Source organism: Prinia subflava, chromosome 8 (assembly GCF_021018805.1).
Source record: "Prinia subflava isolate CZ2003 ecotype Zambia chromosome 8, Cam_Psub_1.2, whole genome shotgun sequence".
Taxonomy (NCBI): domain Eukaryota; kingdom Metazoa; phylum Chordata; class Aves; order Passeriformes; family Cisticolidae; genus Prinia; species Prinia subflava.
This window is the reverse complement of record NC_086254.1, coordinates 17,510,223-17,536,482: the sequence shown is the minus strand read 5'-3', so window position 1 is coordinate 17,536,482 and position 26,260 is coordinate 17,510,223. Positions and strand designations below refer to the sequence as shown.

Here is a 26,260-nt window from a genome sequence, read left to right as displayed (position 1 = left end):
GCACTTGCTCTTTTCTGAAAGTTCCAGTAAAACTCTCCCAGTTGCAGGGGTGTTTGTTAAGGTCAAGCCCAGTTCTGTTTCCTCCCTATGATCAGGTTTGGCTCCTGATTTAATATTACTGTTAGTAAGAAGGACTAATTTCCTGGCTTGTTATGAGATCTTACAAACAGGGCTGCAGATGGCTCCCAGCCCTCGGGTCTTACCTGTCCTGCCTTGTGCCCCCACAGGGCAGCAAGGACAGAGTCCAGCACAGGGGGACACGGTTCAGTAGCTCCTGGTTGGATACACAAGCCCTGGCCACAGCTGTGAGGGTTTCTTTTCCTACAAAAGCTTTATTCAGTTATGTACAAAATGTTCTGCTACTGTGGATCCTCTTCATGGTCTGACTGTTGCTCCTCTTCTTCCTCCCCTTTGTGTTTTTCCAATTTTGCCATGAGCTCTGAAAAGCAGGAGCAGGCATACTGAGGCTCCATGTGCAGGGGCTGCCCCACCCCAGGTCCTGTGAACACCCAGGACCAGGGCAGATACCAAAATCCCTTCAGAGGCTCAGCTTGGAGCCCCTGTTTGTGCCACAGTGATTCCCTCAGAGCAGCACTGACTGCACAGGCTGCTGCCTCTGCTCCCAGGGCACAGCCCCCTTCCCTCTCCAGTCACTCCCCAGGTTCCCCACCTGGGCAAGCACAGATGCTCACGCTCCACCCATGATTTAATATTTCCTAGCACTGAGCTCTGCTGGCTGCCAGGAACCATGAACTGCTGCTCAGGGCCAGGCCCACCACCAGGAGATGCAGCAGGAGCTGCTGCTTTGCTGCTCAGGTGCTGCCCCAGGACGCCCCTCTCCCACAGGTTACCTTTGGCAGGGTTGAAGACCCCGTTGGTTTGCTTGTCACACACGTAGCAGCGCTGGGATTTGCGATAGTGCTGGAGGGCACAGCTCTCACAGAAGTAGTGCCGACACCTGTACAGACACCCAGAGGTCACTGCAAGTCACCAGACACAATCCCTGTGTCCCAGAGTCAGAAACTCCTGACTGCTGCTCACAGAAACATCAAGGTTGAAAATGACCTCCACAATCGAGTCCAGCCTGACTGAACACCCAGCCCAGAGCACTGAGTGCCACGTCCACTTGTTCCTTAAACCCCTCCAGGGACGGGGACTCCACCAGCTCCCTGGGCAGCCCCTGCCACTGCCTGGAACCTCTCTCCAGGTCCCCAAGGGAGGCAACAGTGACTGCAGGCACAGCTTCCTCTGCATCCCTGTCCCCATGGAAGGTGTTCCAGCACTGCTCCACTGCTGTGCAGCGACAGCACACAGCCACCAGTGAGCTCCTCCAGGTACCAGCAGGACAATGTTCACAGTGAGAAAGGGCTGTCCTCAGCCTCCTCCTCATCCCTGCCAAGCTCCTGCTTTCTCCCAATGCTCACATTTCTCTGCTCAGGCAGTGCAGCTGCCATTCAGTGTCCAGGAGGAATGATGGCATGAAAACCTCAAGGTTAAGGGGGAAAGATGAGGTAATGAGGCAGCATTTGTGGAAATCTAAAAAGTGCTTGAATAAGAGCTTGAGATCCCTTCCAAGGGGACGCTCCAGATGCAGCTCTGAGACTCCCTGGCTCCCACAGGACTCCCCCACCCACCAGAAAGCCAGGGCAGACAACAAGCAGGTTCCACCCACAGCCCGTGGGCTGGGCTTTGCCTCAGTAGTGAATGAAAGACTCGTGGGCTGGACTGACAGCACACGTGTGGCTCCTCAGGCCAGCCAACCACTTACTTGGTGACCACGGGGTTCTTGAAGGAACCTCTGCAGATGAAGCATTTGAAAGGCATGTCCTCCTCATCACTGCTCACCTCGTAGTTTTCATCGTCTGCAGAAGAGAAAGTGAACCAGAGTGGAGTGAGAGGCCAGCCCAGCCCAAGTGTGGGGCATGAAATAATAAATAAGGGGAGAGAACAGCAGGTGGGATTCAATCTCTGCTGGAAACAATGGAGCTCTGGCATCTGGATGTTGCTGATGTCAGTAACACGTGTGAGACTCTGCTATAATTAGGGCTAATGAGCCTGCAGGCCTGTTGCTCATCTCAGGAGAAAATTCTTTTCTCCTTCACCCACTCACTGCTATAAAGAGAAACATCCTCCAGCCCCCTCCTGTTTTTTAGACTTTCTTCCAAACCAGCTGCCACCAAGCTCTGGCTCCAACTGAGCAAAGAACAGCCCCGTTTGCACAGCAGTGCCCATGAGCCTTGGGCCACAGCTACGTACACTGAGTGACAAATGACATCCCAGCGCCTGGGCATCAGGGGGACAGACAGCTCCACAGAGCTCGCTGCTGGGACCACACAGCAGTGCCCTCCTCCACCGAGAGCCTGGGGAAACCATGCTCAGCCCATGCTGCAGCAGGAGTGGCACAGCTCGGGCAGTGCTCTGGGGGCTCGGGGCCGTACCGTTGACGCCGTAGCGGCCTTCGTCCAGCTCCCGCTCGATCTGCCAGCCGTGCTTGTAGTCCGAGCGGTCGTGCAGGAATTTGCAGCTGTCTGAGCAGCACAAAAAAGAGGAAATAAGAGACAGGCTGTGAGGGCAGAGCAATACCAGGACACCTCATTCCGGGGCAGCCTGAGCTCTGCCCAGCAGGAGAAATCTGATTGCTCCTTCTCCAGGGCAGCACTAAGCTCCTGGAGCAGGTACAGGATCCCTCAGTGCTGACAAGCTGTGAGGATCACCCTCTCTGTGCCACAGGGACAGTTTGGCAGTTATGCACATGGGAAGTGGGATAACAGGAAAACCAATCTCTCTCATGGTCTCAGTGGACACAATACCTGTAAGAATGTGAGTCACTGGAACATCCCAGGGGGCCCTCCCAGGACTCCTATAACCACTAATTAGAGGCCCTGGGCTTTCAGAAGGGCTGGCACGAATGACAACCTCACATAAGCAGCTCTGCACAGCTGCAGACACGAGGCACTCACCCCCGAAGCCGCAGAACCCGGTCTCTTTGTAGTCCTTGCAGATGTCGGGCTGGTAGTCCCAGCGCACCGTGGCCCGCAGGTGCTCCGGAGCACGGATGGGGCCTTTCCTGAAAGGGGCAGAGGGCTCAGCCCGCCTGCAAAGCGGCCCTGGAGCAGTCCCTGGCCAGAACCAGACACCAACTGCCCAGTGCCAGCAGAGTTCCGGCCTTCGGGATGGGGCCTGAGCTCCTCTGTGGTCACAGAGGCTCATCCCAACCCACCTGACCATTCCTGAAGAGGCATTTCCCATCGATGTGTCCTTGGGCTTCACGTACTTCTGGTAGTTGTTAATGCCACGGTAAATTTTATCATCTTCCTTTCCTCTCAGCTCCTAGGAAGGCAAGAAGAGACAATTAAGAATCAGGAGAGCTTCATGACATGGATTAATTGTCACCACTCTGACAGCAGTCTTCCTTCCCACCCTGCCTTCCTTAATACCAAGATGCCAATAAAGCCACAAAACTCCTCTATTTGCAAGAGTTGCACTCCTGGCTTCTCCATCTTCTAGGGAAGATGAGACTCTAACTCTTCTTGGTGTGCAGAAGGGGATGAGTAAAGCACAGGCTCTCCTGCTGCACAGCAGGAGTTCCTAAGGAGCAAGGCCGACTCACCTCCTGGATTTTCTGGCTGCGCTCAAAGATGGCCTGGGCATCCTTCTCCTTCTCCGTGTCCAGTTCATACACTGCTGTGGCTCCCATGTCTTCTGGGCCAACAGGTTTCTGAAAAGCAAGGAAAAGTTGTAGCAAGAGTGGAGGGAACACCTGGACAAGACAGAGAACTCCTTCACTTCTTGAAGGGTTGTCACAAAACAAGAACTGGACACGCCTGCTTTATCCTTTGGCATTTGCTAGGGAGAACTCACCACAGGGTCCAGCCTACTGAGTGCAGAGGCCAGTGCTAATTCCCCACTGCTCCCAAATTTTAGCCTGCAGGCAGGGAACACTTGTTATACTCCTTCACACTCAGCCCCAGCTCAGCTGGAAGGTCCACTCAGTTTGCCCATGTCCAACATTTAAATCACAGGGCCCTCCTGCCCACACACAGGATGTTACTGAGCTTCTGACCCAGTTAGGGGTGGCCACAATTCAGTTTCAATGCAGTGGTCTGGTTTAGATTCCTCTTTAATGGACTGAACAGATACCTATTCCTAGCTTTTATCACATCTTTGAGTACAGCTGTACAGAAACCAGAGAATAATTACAGCCAGCCTCAATTAAATACAAATCAATTTTAGGTGCCAAAAGCTTGTGGAGTCCCAAAGCTGTCACCGCCTCCCATCCCTTCCCATTCTCTCCAGAAGGTTGGACAAACCAAACGCTGCCTCCCTTGGGAGCCAAAGATGGTCTAACACTGGAAACACAAATCCAACAGTTGAGCAAACCTGAACCAACTGCTCCCTCTCCTGAAAAATCTGTGCAGTGTTGGGCAAGTCCAGTGGCATCCTGGAATTTTAACTGCCACTTCTAAGAGGGAAAGGCCAATCTCTGATGGCCTCCCATGGAGGGAGGGACTATCAGAATAAACCCAGCACAAGGTGCTTGGCTATTAAGAGGGGCCAGGGAGGTGCATTAATAAGAAAGAATGTCCAAGGCCGTGTTTAGGGTGGCAGATTGTGTCTGTGAGGAGTGGGATCCCCAGCCACACCGAGCTGACAGCCCAGAACCCCTGCTGCCCGTCCTTACCGCCGACCTGGTGGATTTGTAGGTGACCCCGATGTCCTTGGCGGGATCCTCATCCTCGCTGCTGCTCAGGGCGTACTCGGGCCTCTCCCTCGTGCAGCGCCTGGTCTGGGGGGACAGCAGGGATGGGGAGGAAAGGCTGCAGCACCGTCCCGGCTGAGCCTGGCACCGCAGGCACCGCGGCTGGGGCAGCTGCTCCCTCGGAGCTCTCTTACCTTCTGGATCATGGGGTTGGGGGTGTCCCGCCGCCGCTCCTTCCGCACCACGGTGCTGCCCTCCTCCCCACTGCTCTCTGCGGGGAAAGCCCGGCGTGAGGGGCACGGCCCGGGCCCGAGGCAGCCCCAGCCTCCACAAGGAGACCCAACAGTCCCGCCCCGGGAGCGCTGTCCAAACGCTGCGGGAGCCCTGCAAGCCTTGGGGCCATTCCCCGGGCGCCTGTTCAGTGCCCGACCAGCCTCCAGGGGAAGAACATTCTCCTGATATCCAACCGAAATCCCCGCTGGCAGAGCTGCAGGGCTCCTTCCCGCCCTCCGCCGCCCGCACACGGGCTGGGAGGGCAGCCGGGCCCCGTGTGGGCAGCGCGGGGGCCGGCACCGGGCCCTCCCTCGCCTCCCCGCCGCTCCAGCTCGGCTCCCCGCGCCTCCCGGGCCCCCAGCCCTCACCCCGCTCCTGGTCGCTGCCGGGCCGTTTCCGCCGGCCGCTGCCCGCGGCTCGGACCCGCTTCTTGAACACGAAGCTGCAGACGCCGCTCTCCTCCGCCATGATGCACCACCGAGACGGCGGCGCTGCACAGAGCGGCCCCGGAGCGGCGGCCGCGGCAGCGCCCCCTGCGGGCACGGGCGGCTCAGCGCCCCCTGCGGGCACGGGCGGCTCAGCGCCCCGGGCGGGGCCGGGGGTCCCGGGGGTCCCCGGGCCTGTTCCCCGTGCCCGACCCCGATCCCGATCCTCGTTCCCCATCCTCGATTCCGCTCCCTCCCTGCGCTCTCCGGCCCCCTGCTCCTTCCCGCGCACCCTGAGCCCGGCGAGGGGGCTGCTTCGCCCTTTCCCCTTCGCCTCCCGCAGGCCCGGCGGGTTTCCGAGGCAACGGGGACGCCGCTGGGTCCTGCGACCCCGGCCCCGGGTGGGCACAGGCGGGAGCCCCAGCACTGGCCACGGCCCTGCCAGGTCCGATAGTGGGCACGTGTGTGTGTGTACGTGTGTGCATATGTGTGTGCATGTGTACATGTGTGTGTACGTGTGTGTGAGCCCGGGCACAAGGGCAGTGAAGTTCCGCCATCAGAGAAAAGTCTGCTCTCTCATGAGGTTACTCCTGACCCGTGATTAGCAGTCCTATTGCTAACAGTCTAGCAAATAGGATAATTAATAAGCTAACAAACAAGCTGATTCTGTGAAATAGGATTGGTAACAGCTGGGAGGATGGAGAGGCCTTTCTGAAAACAAGCATTTTTTCCAAGATTTGTAAGATTTTCATCAAGTGTTAAGACAATGACAAGCAGGGGTTGTTATGTGTGCTGTGCTCATTGGCTCCCCACACAGCCACCCTCATTTTGGGTGCTATTCTCTCCCCAGGCCCTGCTGGAGCCCAGCTCTGCAGCCCTTGGCCCTCTGGCTGTGTGTGACTGTCCCACCACTGGCTCAGGTCTAGAGTGGAACTCCTCATTCATTTGCATTTATTTCATGGCAGAGAGCCTGTTCAGCACAGATGCTCTTTGGGCAACGCAGAGTGACAGAGCTGGTAAATCACATCACTGCTGTCTCCCTGTCCAGTAAAATTCACTCCTGTGGATTCCTCAACTGTTTTTTTGTACAGGGAATTACAGGCAAACTGCACACAGAACACCTGTCTCTGCAGCTGGGCTCGGGCTTCGGGCCACCTCGAGCCAGCATTTGGCTCTTTCCAGTGGCACCAAACTGTGTTCAGGAGCCAAACACGAATATTTGTTCCTGCATCATCATTTTCAAAGATATTCCCATCACTCCATTGTATATTTTCCTCCATTTATGGCCCATTGGAGGGCTTTGGGAGCTTAAGGTGAAGTCCTCAGAGCTACAGGTTACTGCTGCCTCTCTCCTGGCTCACGGCCATTCCGGCTTCCTCGGCTGGCATGAAACCACCTCCAGATTTTAACTATTAATATTTATATTTATTTCTGATGTCTTGCCCCGTTCCTGGGGAAATCTCAGCCCTTCAAACACCAAGTGAAGCTGCCTTTGTAGCCCAGGCAGTGCTTTTGCTCATCCACCACTCCCCTTGCACAGCCCCTCTCCCATGCTCGGCTCATCAGCTCTCCATGGAATAAACCCTCGATTTCTGAAACCGTCACAGCTCCGTTCTGAGCGGGGAGCACTGGAACCCTCCTCTCCTGCTGCTGCCTGACTGGATCCTTCCTATGCAAACAGTGAGTTGAGGTGTATGTGTGGCAAATTTGGCTTCTGCAGACGCTGGAGGGATGGATCCCTTGGGATGCTGCAGGATCCCTGGGCGGGGTGGGCGAGTGCCACGCGGAGAGAGCCCAAGGCCGTGTCCAAAGAATGGAGCGAAGCCAATCTGCACACGCAGCTCATGGGAGAGAGGCTGGAAAAGCTAATTACCGGGGGGGTAATTGCACCCCGTGCCAGAAAGCGGAGGGGTCGCTCCCGGGGCCGGCGCTGTCGGATCGGGGAGGCTGAGGGCGACCAGGGAGAGAGAGCTGGGAGCCGAGGGGAGCGGGGAAGGTTCGGGGTTAGAGGTTGGCTCCACACAAAGGAGCGAGCGGCTGGAAGCCGGTTCGACGCCGAGAGCCAATCGCAACTGCGGCCCCGCGATAAAAGGGCTCGGAGCCGGCGGTGGGAGCGCAGGAAGCGGCCCCGCTCCACGGCCGCGGCCTCTGCGGCGGGACACGGGCAGCGGAGCCCCGGCAGCGGAGCCCCGGCAGCGGAGCCCCGGCAGCGGAGCCCCGGCAGCGGAGCCCCGGCACGGCCCCGCCCTGCCCCCGGACCCTCCGCTCGCGGTGAGCTGGGCTGGGGGCGGCGGGAGGCGCGCTGCGAGACAATGCCGGCCCCGGTGTGGGCAGCGAGGGCTCGTCCCCACCGGGGATTTCCGACCTCGCAGGGCTGGGAGAGCTGGGGCAGCCGGAGCGGTCGGCGGGGAGGGAGAGAGCGGGCGGCCGGGGAGAAGGGATGGAGAGGAGCGCGGGGAGAGCCCCGGGGAGCGGCGGCGCTGGGCAGGAGCCGCCCCGCAGACCGGGGCTCATCCCCGGAGCCCCCCGCCCGCACCGGGAACCGCTCGGTTTCGGGGGGCAGATGAGGGGGGTCGGGATCCGGGGCTGTTGTGGGCCGGGGGCAGGCGGGGCAGGGAGGCGCTCCCGGAGCCCCGGAGCCGGCTGGGGAGCGGGGCTGGGGAGCGGGGCCGCGTTCCCGTCCCCGGCGGGGCGAGCAGGCCTGTGCCGGGTCTGCTCCGGGGGTGCGTGTTTGGGGCGTATTTGGGGGCTCACGCTCCCCGTTTGGGCTCTAATGCCCTCTTTGTTGTGTGCTGCAGTACATGCCCGAGGGGGCTGGACAGATTCATTTTATTAAGCTGATCAGAAAGAGCAGAGATGGAAGAAAAACCTGTTAGATCCTGACTCCCTTATCCCCCTTCGTTAATGCCTGCCAATTCCCGGTGGTGTGTCTCCTACCGCCTCATCCAGCCTGCATTTAAACCTTTCCAGCGACAGGTCTTTCATCACTTCCCTGGGGAAGCTGTTGCATGACTGTGAGATTTAATAACAACCCAAATGCCCTGGGCTCTGACATAACCCTTATAACAGCTAGGGATCTCCCAGGGCTTCACAAAGGAGAGCAGCTCTGTTTTCATCGAGGGTGGGGGGGGAAAGGGAACGGGAAAAAATTATTTATCCACTGCCACCCAAAATTAGCAGCAGGTTTAGGAATCAAGCCCAGGTCTCCCGAGTCCCAGTCTGGTGCTGTAACTACTGTGTTTTGAGCCAGCCTGATCTGTCTAGTCCCTTTGGATCACTTCAAACAAGCTAAGATACCTTGTAGATCATATTTATGATCAATTTTCTGCTGATTTTTTTCATGGTGTGGGTATCAGTTTTATAAAAAACCTGATAATCCAGCCTTGAAAATTGGGCTTTGTCCACCAAAGACGTCGTGTGAGGGCTCTTACAGGGAGGACATCTGGTGCCTCAGCTGAGCTGTTGTGTGTTTAAGGCCAGGAGTAGTGCATCTGCAGCATTATTAATGTAGATTACAAAATAATTGCAGGGCAATCGACCAAGCTTAGTCTGAAACAGCCCCAGTGTTAATGTCCTTTTTAAATGGGAGCCCTGCAAGAAGCAAATTCCCAGTTCCAAGGTGAGGATCTGTCAGAACTAACCTCTTGGGCTTTGCAAAGTGGCTGGATGCATCTTCATTCTTATACAGCTCAAAAACAGGTTCCTGACCTTTTTTGGTCTGCAAAAATCCCATGAGACTTCTCATAAGGGAAGTGAATGCCTCTTCTGGTTTCCTTCAGTGGGTAACTCCTGTGAGTCTTCAACTACCCCTCTGGTCCTGGAGGGTGATGGAGTTTTTCTTTTCCTTTTCTCCCACCCTCAGCTCCTCCAGGGTTTTGCCAGGCAGCTGCTGTGTCCCCCCAAGACATGTCTGCTTTCCCCTCCCAGTTATGTCATTTTTATCTGCCATCTGGGGGTGTTGCAGCATTTACCTTGCTCTTAGCAAAAGCCCTGGGATGGAAAACATTAAATCTGGACAAATGGATTATTGCAATATCAATGTTAAGCACACTTTAGACATATTTCTCACTCCTGTGGTGTGCCCATAACCCTTTCCATATGTCCAGCTTGGGGTTTTCAGAGACAAATGCCTCAGCATGCTCTGATGTGTCCCTCCAGGGATTACTTTTCCCCTCACACTCATTGCCCCACTGCAATCCTGTGGATTTCAGAGAACCAGATCCCAGGCTGGGCTCTGTGGTACCTTGGATCCTAAAAGGGAGGATAGAGGTGAAGGCTGAAAATAGCCAAGGCAGCTCAAAAAGAATGATATTTGGAGAGATTTACCTACCTGTATGATTTTAGTCATGTTTTCTTCTTATACAATCTGCATTTGGACAGCAAACAGCGGCTTTTGTAGGGCTTGTGTGGAGGCAGGGACCACGGAAAGGGGTCGTGCTATGTTTTGGGGTGCCTGGAACTGGACTCACTCCTGCTCTTGCTGCATCTGCAAGTGATGAAACAGCAAAAGCTTTTTGTGGGGTCTCCCGGGGCTCAGGAGATGGGCTCACCCCATGGAATCAGAGAATCCTTCAGGTTGGAAAAGTTCTCTGAGATCATAATGTCCAACCATTCCCCCAGCACTGCCAAGGCCACCACTAAACCCTGTCCCCAAGTGCCACATCCCCACAGCCTTCAAACCCCTGCAGGGATGGGGACTCCACCATAGGAAATGCCAGTCCAAAGTCTGGTGAGGAACAGGTGATATTCCACAAGAGGAAATCAGCCAAGGTAACACTGAGAGCTTGTGTTAGAGGAAGGAACAAATTACAGACAATTACAGGGCCATTAATTGGAGTACGAGGGAAGGTTGGTTTCTAGAACAGGTTCTGGAACAGTAATCAAAGATGTGCTGTTGGGAAGCAGAATAAAATGCTAGGTGGTTTTAACACAGATCATGTCATGCTGGCTCAATATCTTCTCTGGATGTGATTAATGACTTCTGAAACAACAAGGCCTTGTGACAGAGCCCCAAGGAAATGATTATTTTAGGTGGAGACAGGGAAAAGACAGCAAAATGGAAGGAAGACACTTGGATTGTTCTGCAAGGAGGGATGTAAGGACACATCAGGCCACAGGTTTTCAGGGGTGTTGGAGCTTTGTATCAGAATACCAAGGTCTGAGATCTCCCAGGTGTGGACCTCCCCTGTTTGCAGGGCTTCCAAGGTTTCTCCCAGGGAAGCACTTTTGTCTAATGTCCAACCTGAACCTCTCAACCTGCAGTTTTTGTCTGGCACTACTTGTCTTTGCTTGGAAAAGTCTCTTCTCATCCTCCTGGCAGGATTTCTGCTGTGCTTCTCTGCTCTATCTAAACTCCCAGCAAGACAGGAGATCCCAGGGAGCAGAGACTCCCTTCAGAACATGGTTTTTAATGGATGCCATTAAACACAGCAACAATCCCAGGAATGGGCTGCCTCAGTTTCTGCCTTTGGAAAGCAGGTGAATCCTAGTAGCATCCTGGCCCATGGGCCCCCTCACTGAGAGGCAGGGGCAGGGACCAGCCCAGTTCCCCAGGCCTGGTGCTTCCAGAGCTGGGCACCTCCTCCTCAAGGGAGGCAGGGATGAAAGTGGGAGAGGGGAATGGGTGGGCAGGGGCTTCCCTCGGGCTACCCCTCACTCCTGTGGGTCCCTCATTGTTACCCTGACAAAGGCAGCCCTGTTCCTCCCCACAACTATTCCTTGTCAGCATCCCTCAGCATTTGGGCTGCAGATTTCCTGCCCACTGGCAGCCTTTCAAGAGGCAGAACGTGGATGGAAAGGGGATTAGTGGAGCAGGCTGGTGGAAGGTGGTTCCTAGCCGTGGGGTCAGGTCCAGTCCCCAGGCATCTCAGCAGCAGGGCAGGGGTGTCCCCAGAAATGTCTGGATTCTCCTCCCTCAAGTTCTCCACACGGTGCCAAGCCAGCAGGGACCTGCCCTGGTCCCCAGTACCAGGGAGGTCAAGTGGTTGGCCCAAAGCCATACAAGAGCCAAGACCTGAAGCTGAATTAAGGATTCTGTGCCCAAAGCAGGAGCTGTGGCCACTGGGCTCTCTCCATCATCCCTGCCCTGGCACTGCTGTGCCTGGCTCTGGACTGGCCTGTTTGATGCTGGTTTTGCACCACACTTTGTTTCATGGTGTGGGCCAACTGTGAGACCCCAAGACTGCAGAAACTTAGCCTTGGGAGCTGAGTGGTTCCCAGGCTCAGGAGACAGCCTCTTCCAGCTCCTGTTCACCTCCTCCCCACACTGGGCAGCTGAGAGGGATGATGGCTGTGGAGCTGGAGGGTCAGCACTGTGCTATGTGTGGGTTTCACTGATCCTGCAGGGGATCCTGGGGACATCCACCTCCACAGCCACCAGCTCAGCCCAGGATTTCCTGGGGAAAGGCCCGACAGCCTCTCCGAGGTGTCCCCCCTGCCCGTGCCTCGCCGTGCTCTGGGAACACTCCGAGGATGGAGCAGGAAGGGGGCCCGGGTCCCCCACGCTGTGCTTTGCCTTTGGGAAAGCCTCCTGCAGCGGAGCAGTGATCCCTGCAGCAAACAAACCCTTCCCGGGGCTGCTGATGGGAACCATATGGCAGAGAGGGGCCTCCGAGAAGCTCCTGCTTCCCTGTGCCAGAAACCCACCGGCTCTGGGGAGCCCCCGGCCAACACCGGGCTGGGGACAGCCCTGGGGACAGCCCTGGGACAGTCCTGGGGTCATCACTCAGGACAGCCCTGGGGTCAGCCCTGGGGACAGCCCTGGGGTCATCCCTAGGGACAGCCTTGGGGACAGCCCTGGGACAGCCCTGGGACAGCCCTGGGACAGCCCTAGCGGCCCCTCTGCAGAGGGAACGGCTCCCTGCACCCTCCTGGCTGGGGGAAACGTGATCCTTCGGAGGCAGGTTTAGATTGGGGGATTGCCTTGAGGGGCCACCCCAGATGTTCCCTCTCGGTCCATCTGGCCCGGGGTCTGCAGGAGGGTGAGGGGGATGCAGGGGCCGCTGAAGCTCCGTGGCTGAGCGGCAGCGCCTCCCTGCCCTCAAACCCCTCCCGCCCGGAGCCATCGGGCACCGCAAGGGGCAGGGCCAAGGGCAGCCGGAAGGCAAAAGGGGTTCTCACCCTGTTTTGAACCAAAAACCCGAAACTGCTGGTACGGCCTGGAGAGGAGGACGGCCCTCGCTCCTGCTCTTCCCAGGTGTGTAAGTGACCGAGGACTTTAGGCCGCGGAGGTCTGGAGCAGCCGGGTCTGGCAGCCGGGGCGCCCGGGCCCGCTGTGAGGCAGAGCCCGCCGTTCTGGCACAGCCCGCGGGCCCGAGGCTCCCCGAGCTGTTGTGAAGGCTTTGTCACCTCGGTGTGGCTGCGTGTCCTGGGCACTGCCCGTGTCACCGCATTCCCCTCTCACGGGGGCTGCTGTGGCTGCCTTGGGCTCCAGTCGCAGCCTGTGCCCCTGGGGAGAGCCGTGACAGCAGCTGGGAGCCTCCAGGGAGCCCTACTGCAGCTTCTCACTGGGTCTGGTTCCCTTATCGCCTCAGCACACCCTTCCCCGGCGAGATTTCTGCTCTTGCCTCCTGCCCCTGAGCAGGAAGGAGGTTCAGCAGCTCCTGTGCCTGCAGCAGCGCCGAGGGCTCCTGCTGGGAACGCGGCCGGGAGGAAGGAGAGGGCATGGAGGGGAAACATCCAGCCAGGGGTGGGATAAGTGGGTGCAATTGAAGGGAAAGGGGTTTGGGGGCATGAGGAGCAAAGAAACAAATCGTAGGTGGAAGTAATCGTGTGCTTGTCAGAGAACCCCCCTGAATGGTTTGGGTTGAAGGGGCCTTAAAAATCCTCTCGTTCCAACCCCTGCCTTCCACTAGAGCAGGTCTGGGGAAGGGCAGGAGGGGGCTGAGGGAGAGTCTGGAAGAACCCAGGGTGAAGGTGGCTGGGGAAGGGGAGGAAGATGAGCTGTGAGGGAAGGGAAGCTGGTGGAGGACAAATTTTGTAACAAAGGCTGGGGTAAAGGTGAAAAGCAGGTGAAAAGGGGGAGGGTTCTGCATCTGTGCTCGAGGTGTGTGTGGAGCAGGGCCGCCAGGTTTTCTGGATCCCTCATGTTCCCTGCAGGGTCTGTGCTGGGCTGCAGGACCCGACAGACCCCAGAGACACAAAGAGAGGGTCCTGTCCCAGGGAACAGGGGCAGGCAGGGCTCTGGGCTTGGGCCCTGGCCCCCAGCAGATGCTGGGCTCGGCAGCAGCTGCCTGCAAGCGAGCTCAGAGAGCAGGAAATAACAACCAAACCGCAGAGAGGGGAAATCGTTCTGATAGAACAGGGCTGGGTCTGAGCTGAGGCTGTGGAACATTTCCATTCAGGGCTGTGCAGCCCCAGGGCTGTGAGGGGCACCAGCAGTGCCTAGGACCAGCTTTCAGCTCTGAAAACAGCCTGAATTTTAGGTGCTTTTCTGGGTGTAAGGCAGGACTGGTGTCAGCTGCTGGGGGTTTGGCAGCCAAAGGGTTCCCTAAAATTCAGGACACGTTTGCAGATGTCCCTGTGAGATGGGCATTGAGGAGATGCCCCTATCCCAGGCCCTCCACCCTGACATGTCTCTGCCCTGGGGCTTTCTCAGTATCTAGCCCAGTTCTTGGGCAGCAGGAAGGTTTTTGGGGTGGCAATATGAGGCCAAGGGGGTTCAGTAGGACAGGAAAGTAGCCCCAGGCAGAGGGAGGTGCTGGTTTTCCATCTTCCAGCTCATCTTCATCATTGCAGAGCAACCCCTTCACCCTCCTTTTTTCACTGCTGTGCTCCTCCCTTGGCAGTGTTCACTCAAGCCCACAGCTCTGTCCTGTGTATTCAAACCAAGGCTCATCTTTCATGGGTGTTGTGAAGATAACGTGTGGTGGGGAAAACCCCCTGAGGAGCTGTCAGTGCCTTTTTAGCTCGTTTTTAGCAAAAGGAGTGATCTGCTGTGCTGGTGGTTTTCTCCTGTGCTGGTCCCAGCCCTGTCAGCCTCATCCTCCCAGGCACTCAGCTCATCACACGGGGCCACAGCTCACGGGGCTCAGCCTAAAAGCGACGTGGGCTCCTCAAGCAGACAAAATCCCTGTCACTTGCTCTGCTGAGCTGTGATCAGCAAGACTTTTCTGGGCTAAAATTAGACTAAAATCACAGCTCTTCCTCCAGCAACACCAGTCCTTTGGTGGCTGCATTGGTGGAACACGGGTGCTGGTTTTGCTGCCTTGGCTTGGGGTCAGCCTTGGTGCCAGTGGTGTGGTCACTGCCTGGCAGGTGCTTCCATGCATGGGTTGGAGTAGAAACCATCACATCACCTTCACCTTCCAGGTGTTCAGAGAGTCTGGGGACTCTCCAGCTGCCATCACAGTCTTCCAGAGCTGCATCTCCTGTCTGTCAGTCCAGTCCCGTGTGCCTCAATCTCTGGGGTCGCTCAGGAAGCCCCAGACCACCCGTGGAGGAAGCTTTGAGCACACAGCAGCTCCTGCAGAGCTGCTGGGTCTGGGTGATGAAACCAGCCCCACTCCTGATGACATTTCCTTTCCAGGTGTTGCAAGAGGTCTGTCTTAGACAGCACCGCAGGGAACATCGACCCACAGACTTCAAGCTCAGGATTAAACAGACAGAGAAGGGAGAGGAGCCATGTTCCAGGCCACGGGAGCCGCCAGCCCACCCCCAACTCATGTATGTGGCATCCTGGGGTTTGTATGGGAATTTCAGCTGGGTTTGGGTTCTCAGGGAGGGAGGGAGGGAGGGTTGTACACAGAAGCTGTGTTCCTGCCCTGACATTTTAGGGTGATCAAAGGCACAGTCACTGCTACTCAAACAACAGAACGGGGTCAGGAATGTTCCAGCAGAAGGTGCTGTTTGCTGAGCACACTGAGCCAGCCTCAGGCTCTGGTCCATCCAGAGCTCTCACCCTGCGCTGTCTGGAGTTGCTGTCTGTTTGTTTGTGTTTCCATGGCTTTCCGTGATCACAATTGAGAGCTTTTGGGCTGCTCGGTACTGGAGTGATTGGAGATGGAAAAACATAAAGGTTCAAGAACATCTCCTGCTGGGACAGGATACGGCCCTCCCCCGAGGGAAGATCTATCAGATATGGAGTAGAGAGCGTGCCTGGTCCCGGCCAGGAGGCTGCCGAGAAGTGACGAGCAGCCGTGCATCGCTGTAGCCTTGGGAACGGATGTGTCTCAGCTCCAGAGAAGCAGCATTTTCCTTAGCTCTGGTCAGCTGAGCCTGGAAACAGCAGATTAAATCCTAACCCCAGGAGAGCACCTGCGGTTCTTCCACCAGTGCCAAGGGATGCAACTGGTTTTACGCGGCCGGAGCCTCCTCGCTGCCCATGTCCCACTGTTGACTTTGGCTGCTGCTTCCAGCCTCGTGGGAGTGAGAGGAAAATCAGGTCCCTGACCTCAGGCAGTGAGAGCAGCTGGGAAACGTCTGAGGAGGCAGCTCGGCCAGGGGAGAGCTTCCTGTGCGTCCCTTAGACAAACTGTTTCCAAAAATACAAAGGAGAAACGATGGGGAAGGACAAGGCAGGAGGAACTGGGGCTGGGGGATCGGGCTGGGGGCAGAGAGGGGCAGCGCTGGGCAGGCAGAGGAAGGACGAGGACAGCAGGGTGACAGCCTGGGGTCACACTGCCACAGCCGTGGGAGCAAGGAGTGAGGGGGATGAGCCAGCCCTGACAGGTCACCTTGCTGGAGTGCAATTGCCCTTGGATGCCGACTTTGGGGAGGAGGGAGCACTTCCATCAGTGCCAGGGCGGGTGGAAGTCGGGGTGGCTGTCAGGGGCCCAGCGGGTGCCCGGGCAGTTGCCCTGGGGAGGGTGCAGGATGTGGAGCAGGTGAGGATGAGCAGGGGGGATTTGGAAGGGATGAGCTGTTGCAGCTGCAGATGGGACACGGTGCAGAGAGACCCTGCCCTGAAACCTGGGGCACAGGTAGGGGCTGCTCAGTGTTTGGGTCTGTGCCCTGGTGCTGCAGGGCTGAGCAGCATCTGCCCCCCAAGTGCAGAAGCCCCAGAGCTCTGTGAGCTCTGTGAGCTCTGCCAGCCCTGCTGCCTCTGAGCCCTCCCCACACCCCTGAGCCTGCAGGGCCTCATTTCCTGCACAGCCCCAGTGTGAGGGGCTGTAACGGGGCTGCAAACAAAGCATCTGCCTCAAGAAGCTCCGGGACAGCAAGGGGCAGCCAGCCGTGCCCAGGGGGAACGGGCACTGCCCCCTGAGCCCGGGCAAGGACCCACGGGGCAGCACTGCCCGAGCCCTGCACCTCCAGCAAGAGGAGTTAATTACCCCTCTCCAAGGGGCAGAGCTGCTGTGTGGAGGTGCAGGAGCCACAGGTGATGATTTACAGGTGCAGGTCACAGACGGGTTTTGTCAGGGGCTTGTGCCAAGCCCTCATTTTGCTTTCTCCTTCCCTTTTTAGGAGGCCAAGAACAGCTCAGGAGGCAGCACAGTGCAGCGCTCCAAGGTACCTTTGTTTTTTCTACATTACAGAATCATCCCAGAATGGCCTGGATTGAAATGGACCTTAAAGCTCGTCCAGTCCCACCCCTGCCATGGGCGGGGACACCTTCCACTATCCCGGGTTGCTCCAAGCTCTGTCCAGCCTGGCCTTGAACACTTCCAGGGATGGAGCAGCCACAGCTTTTCTGGGCACCCTGTGCCAGGGCTTCATCCTGCTGATTCTTGGCAAGGCTGGAAGGGCCAAAAGCCCAAGAACCAAACTCCAGCCCAGCCCTGCATCAGCGGAGTGGCCCAAGGAGGGTGAGGGAGATGGGGCTGCTTCCTGCTCCCCAGTGCTCCAGTGAATGGATGGCAAGGCAGAGGGTGGTGGAGGGATCCAGGATGTTCCAAACTCCTCCCTCATCCTCTGTTTCCCTTTGCTCTGCCCTTGGCCAGTCCTTCAGCCTGAAGGCGCAGGTGAAGGAGATGTGCACTGCCTGCCAGAAGACCGTGTACCCCATGGAGCGGCTGGTGGCCGATAAATTCGTCTTCCACAACTCCTGCTTCTGCTGCAAGCACTGCCACACCAAGCTCAGGTGAGCCGGGCTGTCCCCGTGGTGGAGCAGTGTCACTGCAGCTCTGCCCGTGCCCTCCCCATCACAGCCCCTCGCTGGGCCAGTAGCCAAAGACCCCCAGCCCACCCATCACAGCAAAGGAAAGGTTTAGCTGCACATCCGGGCCCAAGTCTCAGCTAAATCCCACCTGGTGTGGAAGGAGAGATCCTTCCCCTTGAGAGCAGCCCCAGGGGAGCACAGAGCTGAGCCAGAGCCTCCCGGAGGACACAGAACTGAGGCTGAGCTCCCCTGGGACCCCCCATCTCTACTCACAGCAGCCCCCAACAGCCTCTGCTGCTGGGGGGGAGCTGTTGGCCCTAAGGGTCCCCTCCTGCATGTTCCCCCCTCTGCTGTCCCGGTGTCCCCAGGTCCCCCCACTTTCCCCAGGCTGCAGCTCAGTCTCCATACCCGGCTAACCCTGCCCTCCCTCCCCAGCCTGGGCAGCTACGCCGCGCTCCATGGGGAGTTCTACTGCAAGCCCCACTTCCAGCAGCTCTTCAAGAGTAAAGGCAACTACGACGAAGGCTTCGGGCGCAGGCAGCACAAGGAGCTGTGGGTGCACAAGGAGGTGGAGAGTGGCACCAAGTCGGCCTGAGTGGGGCCAGCCCCTGCTCCTGGAGCCCCGCAGAGCCGGAGGAGCTGAGCCAGGCGCTAACTGAGCTGATGTAAAGAAAGCAGGACCTGGGGGAGGGGAGAGGGGGAGCCCCTTTGCAGAGGGGTTCTGCAGGCCATAAGGACAGGGCAGAGGTGACCACGGTGCAGCCCCCAGACCTGAAGCCCTCTCTATGCAGGCCCCTCTCCTCAGTGAGATCAGAGCTGAAGCAACTGCCCCCCATGGGACCCCCAGCCCTGTTGATCCATCTCAGGCCTGACCGTGGAAAAGGAGCTGAGCTGGGGGCTTATCCAGCTTGTGACTCACTGCAGAGCTCCCAGCTCCACCACACCAACCCTGCATTGCAGGGGCTCTGGATAAGGAGGGTCCCCAGTTTACATCAGCTCAGTTCAGCTGGGGTGGTTCAGCCTTAAGGATGTTGCCCTGCCATGGTTTAAGTGTCTCTTTTTTATATTTGCCTTTGACTGGTACTTCCTGTGCTGGAGCCTCGCGGCAGCTTCACATGCGCTCCTTTATTTTTGTAATACAAGGTTTCCAAGCCTTCCCTGTCTTGTTCTGTGTTCCCAGGGGCCTGGGGAGGTGGGACTCGTGGTCAGGTCTGCCTCTTACTGCCCAGGGACTGTGGAAAGGGCTTGTGTCCGTGCAGGATCAAGGAAGTATTCCTGGATACCTGTGTGAGTGAGGCTGGGAGGGAAGAGGCAGCCCACCCTTCTTTGGGGAGTGCTCGGAGGGGTCCTGCAGACCACGAGGGGGACACACAGCCACCCCAGGGCCTGTGCACACAGACCCTGGCAAGGCTCTCAGGGAGGGTTTGGCCTCACCAAGAGCTTTGGCTGTCCCCACCCTGCAGGTGCAGATTTACACCCCAAAAAGCCACCCCTGAGCAGCCCTGCCTCGGGGCTGTGATGCTGCAGGCTCGAGGCCCCTTCCCTGGCCCCTTCCTTCTTCAGCAGGCTCAGAAAATGAAAGCAGAGCCCTCGGTTCTGCTTCCTGCCTCTCACTGGCCTCACTTCCCGATTCCTTTTGCTCCCAGGCTGCTGCACAGCAGGATGAGCAGCATTTTCACAATGCCAGATGATTTTAGAAGGTTAGGGAAGCATGAAACTCCCAGGTTTTTAAGGCTGGGTTTTCAGTTAGAAAGAGAACATTAAACCAGAGAAAAATCCCTCCCCCAAATTGAAATTTGAGATTGTATCTAAAGGCCATTCTCCACCCACCGTTCCCTGGGTCCTGTCCCTGGTCAGGAGAGCAGAGATTGGAGCTGCCCCTCAGGAGGAGCTGTGGCCCCTGGTGAGGTCTGGTCTCAGTCTCCTCCAGCTGAGCAAGCCAAGAGATCTGGGGACAGAAGGCCGACCCTTCCAGGCTCCAAATTTTCTTCTCCCAGCCCCTGCTCAACCACTACACTACAGGTGGGATTCTGGCAGTGTCCTGTGCAGGGCCAGGGGCTGGATGTTCCCTGGGCGTCCCTTGCAGTTAGGAATACACACTCTGTATTTATGGAAATTCCAGTTGGAATTCCAGTTAGGAATACACACTCTGCATTCATGGAAAGCAGAATTACTATGGAGCTACTTTCTTTTGAGAGGGGTGACCAGGAGGGGAGTCCCGGAGAAAACTGACCATCAGAAAAGGCCAAGATGTGAATCGCAAGCAAACTGAACACACTGAGGGGAAAGGAGAAGAAAAGCGTCAGCTTTGGGAAGAACGACCTCAAAGTGAAGGTAATGGAGAGCTCCCGAGCTCCTCCTTTGGCAAAGGCAGGATCTGTCTGTGGGTTCTGACACACAGAGGGGCTGTCAGGAAGCAGCGGGGTTTGTTCTGCTTCCACAAGACATTTTTGTTCTGAGACAACTGCACTTGATGGTTCTCATCTGTGCTGGCACAGCCCCAAGAGTCACACACTGGGTTCACGTGCAGGGTTTCTACTGTATCAGCTGCTTAACCCCCCTCTTGTGATCTGATCACATTTTACACTCACAAATATTTCACTGACAGCAGCAACATCGTGGGAAAAGGCGACTGGAGGCTGGTTGTGGTGAGGGCTGGGGACCAGTTCCTCCAGGGACAGAGTAGCACCCAAACACTGATTAAGTGACAGTGACACCAAAGAGAAGCTGCATGAACAGGAAAAAATCAGCCTTTCAGCAAGGAGAACAGATGAATTTTATAGCAGCACTATTTCAGTTTGTTTCTAACACAGCAAGATATAAAAAAATAAAACCTGACTCTATTTGAAGATGTTGTTACCCATTTTCCTGCCCTACTCAGGGACAACAAAGCTTATTCTGCCCCAAATCACTGCTGCAGTCAATGCAAGACCATCCAGATTCCTCCATTTCAGCTGGGAAGCTCCATTTCTGGAAGGGAGCTCACAGTATCTTCCATTTGTCTGAAAACCAGAGGCTTTCCTTCTCCAAAATCTTTTGCTTTTTAAAATGACAGTCACCAAAACAGGCTTTCATATAAATGATAATTTTATTGTAAATAAAATGATACATTGGCCTGGCTTTGCACTGCAAGCCCCCGGTCGGTAAATAGAGACTACTGGGTCAAGGTCTTCTGCACAATCCAGGTTAAAGCCCTTTCTCCCTGCTTTGCATCATTCATGGTGGTAACAAAATCCTTTTATTCCTTTTTGAACTGTTCCTGGCACACCTACCTTTTCCCTCCTGGTCAGCCTGTTGGTAACTGATGCCAATGGGAACTCCTTGGAGCAGCTTTAAGTCCTTTGGAATATTATTCCAAATTAGGCAAAAAAAAAACCACCCCAAAAAACCCATCCAAACTGATGCAACCTAACTGCCACTAGAATGGGCAAAGATGGGATTTTCTGGAGAACAAGCAAATAACCTGGAATGCACAGAATCGTCACACCAAGATCAAAATGTCACTACTTTGTTTCCTAACTACCTCAGGGACAGCCAAATTCCCCCAAGTTCCTCTCCAATGGGAATCTTGCACATTTTTCTCATTATTTTTAACCATTTCAGGATACTGGGACTCTGACAAGAAATTCTTTGTGAAACAGAATATTCTCCATTTCTGCAGCACCTTCCATCAGGGATCCCAATACTCAATATTCCCAATATATCCCTCCCTGGAAGGAACAGCAGGAAATCCAACAGGACATCTGGAATTGACACAATAGCTTATTGTCAATCTGGCACTCCTCCACTCTCCCCTAAATGAGTTTATTCCCAGTTTTTTCCTGGTCTGCCAGGATAAAGAGGCCAGATATAATTCAATTCTGAGGTATAGTTACATTTCTGTCCACTTGAAACTCTTCTACTGCCAGGGCTGTTAAAAGCCTGTGGTATCAATGTCAGCCCCAAATTATTAATTGGAGCAGTGGACTCAGGAATCCAGATCTTTCTTTTCCACAATCAAGGGGGCTGTGAGGAAACAAAGAGGCATTTTGGCTTGGCTCTACTCATTATAAACCATCAGCAAATTCTCTGCAAAACCAGCTGCTTTTTTTCCTTTTTAAATTCATAAAGGCGTCAAATTTATTTCCCCACCTCCCCCCACCCCATAACAGTCGATATATATAAAAATCACCAAATATGATCTTTTACGATATAAATTAAAAAAAAAAATATGAGGCATCACCGTTTACATGATGTAAAAAGAGCTAAAAAAGAGCGATATAAACTACATTCAGGAAAGTGCATCTCCAAACATACAGGCAATGCTTTGGCTTGTTCCTGTGCCGGACACGCCGGCCCGAGCTGGCCCCGTGTTCTGTCACTGCACAGCTGCTGCTGCTGCCTCCCGGGGCAGGCTGGAACACAGGGCTGTGCCCAGAGGAGGCACATCCAGCACGGGGAAGGGCCGGGGGCCCCGGGGACAGCGCTGGGCCCCGGGGACAGCGCTGAGCCCCGGGGACAGCACTGAGCCCCGGGGACAGCACTGAGCCCCGGGGACAGCACTGAGCCCCGGGGACAGCGCTGGGCCCTGGGGACAGCACTGAGCCCCGGGGACAGCACTGAGTCCCGGGGACAGCGCTGAGCCCCGGGGACAGCGCTGGGCCCCGGGGACAGCACTGAGCCCCGGGGACAGCGCTGAGCCCCGGGGACAGCGCTGAGCCCCGGGGACAGTGCTGAGCCCCGGGGACAGCGCTGGGCACCGGGGACAGCGCTGAGCCCCGGGGACAGCGCTGAGCCCCGGGGACAGCACTGAGTCCCGGGGAGCCCCCTCAGCCCTGGGTGCCCCTGCTCTGCTCTGGAAGCGCCTCCCGTGGTGCGGGTGAGGTAAAAGCCACAACCGGTCCTGAGGACTGAGCTGCTTTGACAGAAGTTCCGCCGTTTCCTCACGCCCTGTTCTCACAGATCACAGCGTGTGGGACAGCAAGAGAAAAACCAGGGAGAAGGTCTGGATTTGGTGAGGACAAGCCAAGGATAGAGTGGAACCCCCACAGATGTCACCGTGCTCCCGATCCCTGCACATGATGGGTGGTGGATGAAGACTCCGATCTTTGGTGTGTTTAGGCTGCAAGGCTTGAAGAGCTGAGCCCCCAGCGGTGCTGACCCCTCTGCTTTTGGCATCCAGAGCGCAGGGATGATCCCACATTCCCAGCAAAGTGGTGTGAAAAGCTCCCTGACTGAGCAGGAGCGTCACACCCTCGCTTCCCCTTGTGCCAAGAGTGAAGTGCAGTCAGAAGTCAGCTCAAGGGTCTGGACAATCTGGAGTCGGGTTCCTGGCTGGGAAAAGATCAACTGAAGTGCTCTCACTATAATTAAATAAATTATGGAACAAGGGCTTTCGTAAAAGGGATCCCCTAAGTGCCCACAAGTGGGACAGTGCATCCTTGGAGTAGTGCAGGGAGCCTGGAAAGGAAACCAACACCATCTTTTACTGGTGGTTACACTTTGCTCTGGGTTTGGCACAGAAAAAACATTTCATATTGTTAAAGCTTTTCAGGACTTTTGGTTCGTTGGGGCTTTTAGGGTTCTTTTTTTTCCTTTTTAATGCAACACAGTATTTTTCATGTGTTGAAAGAGCTTGCTGTCATTAAAACTTGCCTTATCCTGCTATTAGTATTCACTTAAAAACTTAATTTTACTGCATTATGAAGCAATTTTCAATTTTTTATGGGGGAGAAGAGTGGAGGTGTGAGGAACCTTAATATGGTTTCCAATACAAGAGCAGAACACCTTCAGTGTTGCCCTAGAAAGCGATATTTAGTTAATTAACATTTGCTTTTCTTAGTTTCATTTCTCAGAGATAACTTACAATCACTCCATGAATCCTCAGCACTTAAAAACTGCTGGTCTTTCATGAGTGAAATAAAGATTATTAAAGCCCAAATCAGCACAGAGGATTTGAGGCCATCAGGACTTGTGGTTTCTTCCAAGTACACAATCAGCTGGATATGTTTTGTTGGTACCTGCATGGGGATCTCCAGGTAATTTTAGGTATTTGCTACCATTTAAAAGGTTTTCTCAGGTTCCCTGTTTTACTTAACTCCTACAAAAGCTTATTTAAGTTAGGCCATTACATCTCTATGGAACTCTTAAACGATCCCTTGCACACCTGTAATTCAAACAATGCTCAGCAAAGGTTGAGCTCGATTCCAGCTTCCTGTGCACAACAAGAACGAGTGTCCAGGTGGTTCTCCCCATGAAAACCCTCAATTTTCCATTAGGCCATGTGCTCAAAGAAACTCTGAAGTAAATTCCTGAGCACCAGATGGACCATCTTTGGTTAAAAGGATGGTAAAAAGTTACCAGCCAAAGAGACAGATGCAGGAGGAAGCTGAATTCCACTGAATTCCCTTCCAGAGGGGTTTTGTTTGGACCCAGCAGCCCCAGAGAGAGGAAGCAGGAGCACAGATTTGTCTGGTACGACACAAACTGACTGACGCTGTCCTAATGCTGGGACAGATCAAACTTTGGAAATTAGCTCTGGATTTTCCAATGTCAGTGGGAGAGCCCTTCCCTCAGGCCCTGGAATGATTGCATTCTGCTGAAACTTGTCTCATTATCCTGACCTCCCTCACCCCCAGTCCCAAATCCATGGGTTCATTATAAAATAACACTATTCACATACTTTTGAATCAATATTTTCTGAACACCTTCAGATGCTGAATACTCAAGAAGAAAAATATACCATACTACAGTGAGCACATGCTCCATGACACATGGCTTTTGCTGGATTCAGGTACTGGAGACGCCTCTGGAGCCCCAGGAGGGGAAGATCAGGGACTTCCACACACAGAGCTGCTCTGGAGGCCGGTGCATGTTTCTGTTTTGCTGAAGAGTGCAGTGGAACCACTTGGGTTCTGATTTCTCCTGTGTTCAATCAGTGAAGACACTGGTCAGGTTCCCGTTCCTGCGCCTGCAGAAAACGCAGCCAGCTGCAATGTCACAGCCAGGTAACTCGGGGCAAAAACGCAGCTCTGCTTGGACAGCTGTTGGCAGGATGAACACTGGTCCAGCAAACGAAGGAATCAGGCACGAGAGCAGACCCTAAGTTCCTTGGCAGAACTTCCCAAAGGACTAGGCCTAGCCGAGTTGGCATTCTGAAGATGCAGCACCACAACGGGCAGTTGCAACTAGACAAGACAGGGCACAGAAAGCCCGGCAGGAGCTGTGAGCAAGGGAGGTAATTCAGTACTGGAGCTGTGCAAACTGGTGTCTGAGCAGCTCTTCAGCAGAGGGTCTGTGCCTGGCTTCCACAAAGATCTGCTTTAGGAAGTCCCGGCAGGGTTCTGATATGTGGGAGGGGAGCTGGGGGTTGGTGGGCTGCGTGGCGATTTTGAAGATCGCTGCCATGGCTTCGTACTCTGCCCAGGGGGGCTTCTCTGTCAGCATTTCCACCACGGTGCAGCCCAGGCTCCTGGAAAGCAGACAGGGAAAAACCACATGAGAATTCACTCCATGGTGCTCAGTGTTCAGGGAGAGCTCCCCAGCCAGCAGCGAGGCCCAGCTCTGCTCCTGGGGGAGTCTGTGCTCAGCACACCCCACGTGTGCCCCAGCTCAGAGCCAGAGCTGCCAACAGCTGCTTTTCCTGCTGCCAGGAGAACAGGACAGTGCCCGGGAAGTGCCACATGTCCTGCTCCCCTTTGCTCAAACTCTCCTCTCAGGAAACACTGGTGTTAACGGGGGACAAGAGGTGCCCGTGGGACGCCCCTGAAGGCACCGTTTGACCTCGGTGGTACTTCAGGTGTTGCTGCTTCTGCTGTGACTCAAAGGCACTTAGAGAATCACAGAGTCACAGCCTGGTTTGGGTTGGACAGGACCTTCAAGCCCATCCTGTTCCAACCCCCTGCCACGTGCAGGGACACCTTCCACTTGAGCAGGTTGCTCAGAGGCTCAACTTGCTGAGTTGCAAGGTAGAAACCAGATTTTTAAACACTCAAGGTTCAGTGAATCAGAGCTCCTTGACCCCAACAAAGCCATTTCAGCAAAATCCCTTTTCAGTCACAGCCTCAAAATGCCCACGTTGGGAAAAAAACAACCTAATAATATCTTCACAAGAAACCAAGCATCAGTCAAAAAATAATTGAAGTCATAACAGTTCCAAACTGGGAAGGCAGTAAGTTAAATCCCTGTGGGATAGATGCATCATTACCTTAAGGAAAAATTCCTTGTAAAGTTAATGGGGCTCTGCAGGCTACTTCAGGGCAAGGACGTGATCCTGGGGACATGGCTGAGCCACCTTTCTGAGGCACCGTGACTGCAACACTTTCCCCGGGAAAATGGTTGCTGTAGCACTGCACTGATTGGGGTTTATCCAAAAAGGATTAATTGCTTCCTCCAGGCCACAGATAAGGTAAAAGCCATTACTGAATTTTTAATATCCAGTCCCGTGGTTTTATCACATCTTTCCATTAAAAAGGCAGAACTGCCTCCTCTACCTTAAAACTAAACCTTCTTTTGAGGTGAAATGCAAGGAAAAGACATGTTGAGAGGCAGACTTGCATCAGCTTCCAAGACAAGGAAGGAAAGGAATTAAATGCAGCGAATATGCAATAACTGATTTCTCAACAAGGTTTAAAATTCAACGTGAAAATTTTACAGTTTTCCAGCCATTTCAGACTTACTAGAGGAGAGTACAGAAAATGCAAACCATGTGTGCTGAAGTGCTGGGAGTTTGCTCAAAAGCAAGCAGGGATATATTATTGTTTAGACTGATTTATACCCTTTAAGCAGATCCGGTTTCTTTAAGATATTCAGCAAACAGCAGGAATGTTTTTCATGTCAAGTCACTCC

At 55.1% G+C, this 26,260-nt stretch overlaps 3 protein-coding genes across 5 annotated transcripts in view; 1 reads left to right on the top strand and 2 right to left on the bottom strand.

The window, feature by feature from the left end:
* Positions 1-312: 312 nt before the first annotated feature.
* LOC134553681 (E3 ubiquitin-protein ligase RNF113A-like) lies at positions 313-5,465 on the bottom strand. The gene is made up of 10 exons (XM_063403651.1): positions 5,341-5,465; positions 4,894-4,970; positions 4,682-4,786; positions 3,611-3,718; positions 3,221-3,330; positions 2,961-3,067; positions 2,439-2,528; positions 1,769-1,862; positions 852-958; positions 313-439 (listed from the first exon to the last, which is right to left on the bottom strand). Exons 1-10 carry the CDS (start codon positions 5,438-5,440, stop codon positions 360-362), a joined length of 978 nt encoding a protein of 325 aa, XP_063259721.1. The 5' UTR covers positions 5,441-5,465; the 3' UTR covers positions 313-359.
* A 1,829-nt stretch (positions 5,466-7,294) lies between these two features.
* LIMD2 (LIM domain containing 2) lies at positions 7,295-18,589 on the top strand. 2 transcript variants are annotated; one of them, XM_063403636.1, is made up of 5 exons: positions 7,295-7,668; positions 14,924-15,060; positions 16,801-16,845; positions 17,277-17,416; positions 17,870-18,589. In XM_063403636.1, the coding sequence occupies exons 2-5, from the start codon at positions 15,019-15,021 to the stop codon at positions 18,027-18,029; spliced, it is 387 nt and encodes a 128-aa protein (XP_063259706.1). In that variant the 5' UTR covers positions 7,295-7,668; positions 14,924-15,018; the 3' UTR covers positions 18,030-18,589. The 2 variants fall into 2 exon arrangements, with proteins under 2 accessions (XP_063259706.1, XP_063259704.1); XM_063403634.1 differs by lacking the exon at positions 7,295-7,668 and adding an exon at positions 12,436-12,592.
* Positions 18,590-20,503: 1,914 nt separating this feature from the next.
* MAP3K3 (mitogen-activated protein kinase kinase kinase 3) overlaps positions 20,504-26,260 on the bottom strand; it is a 35,211-nt gene continuing 29,454 nt past the window's right edge. For both annotated transcript variants that reach the window (XM_063403632.1, XM_063403633.1), the window contains exon 17: positions 20,504-24,884. In XM_063403632.1, the coding sequence (XP_063259702.1) occupies positions 24,656-24,884 (229 nt within the window). In that variant the 3' untranslated portion in view covers positions 20,504-24,655. The remainder of the gene's footprint in view (positions 24,885-26,260) is intronic.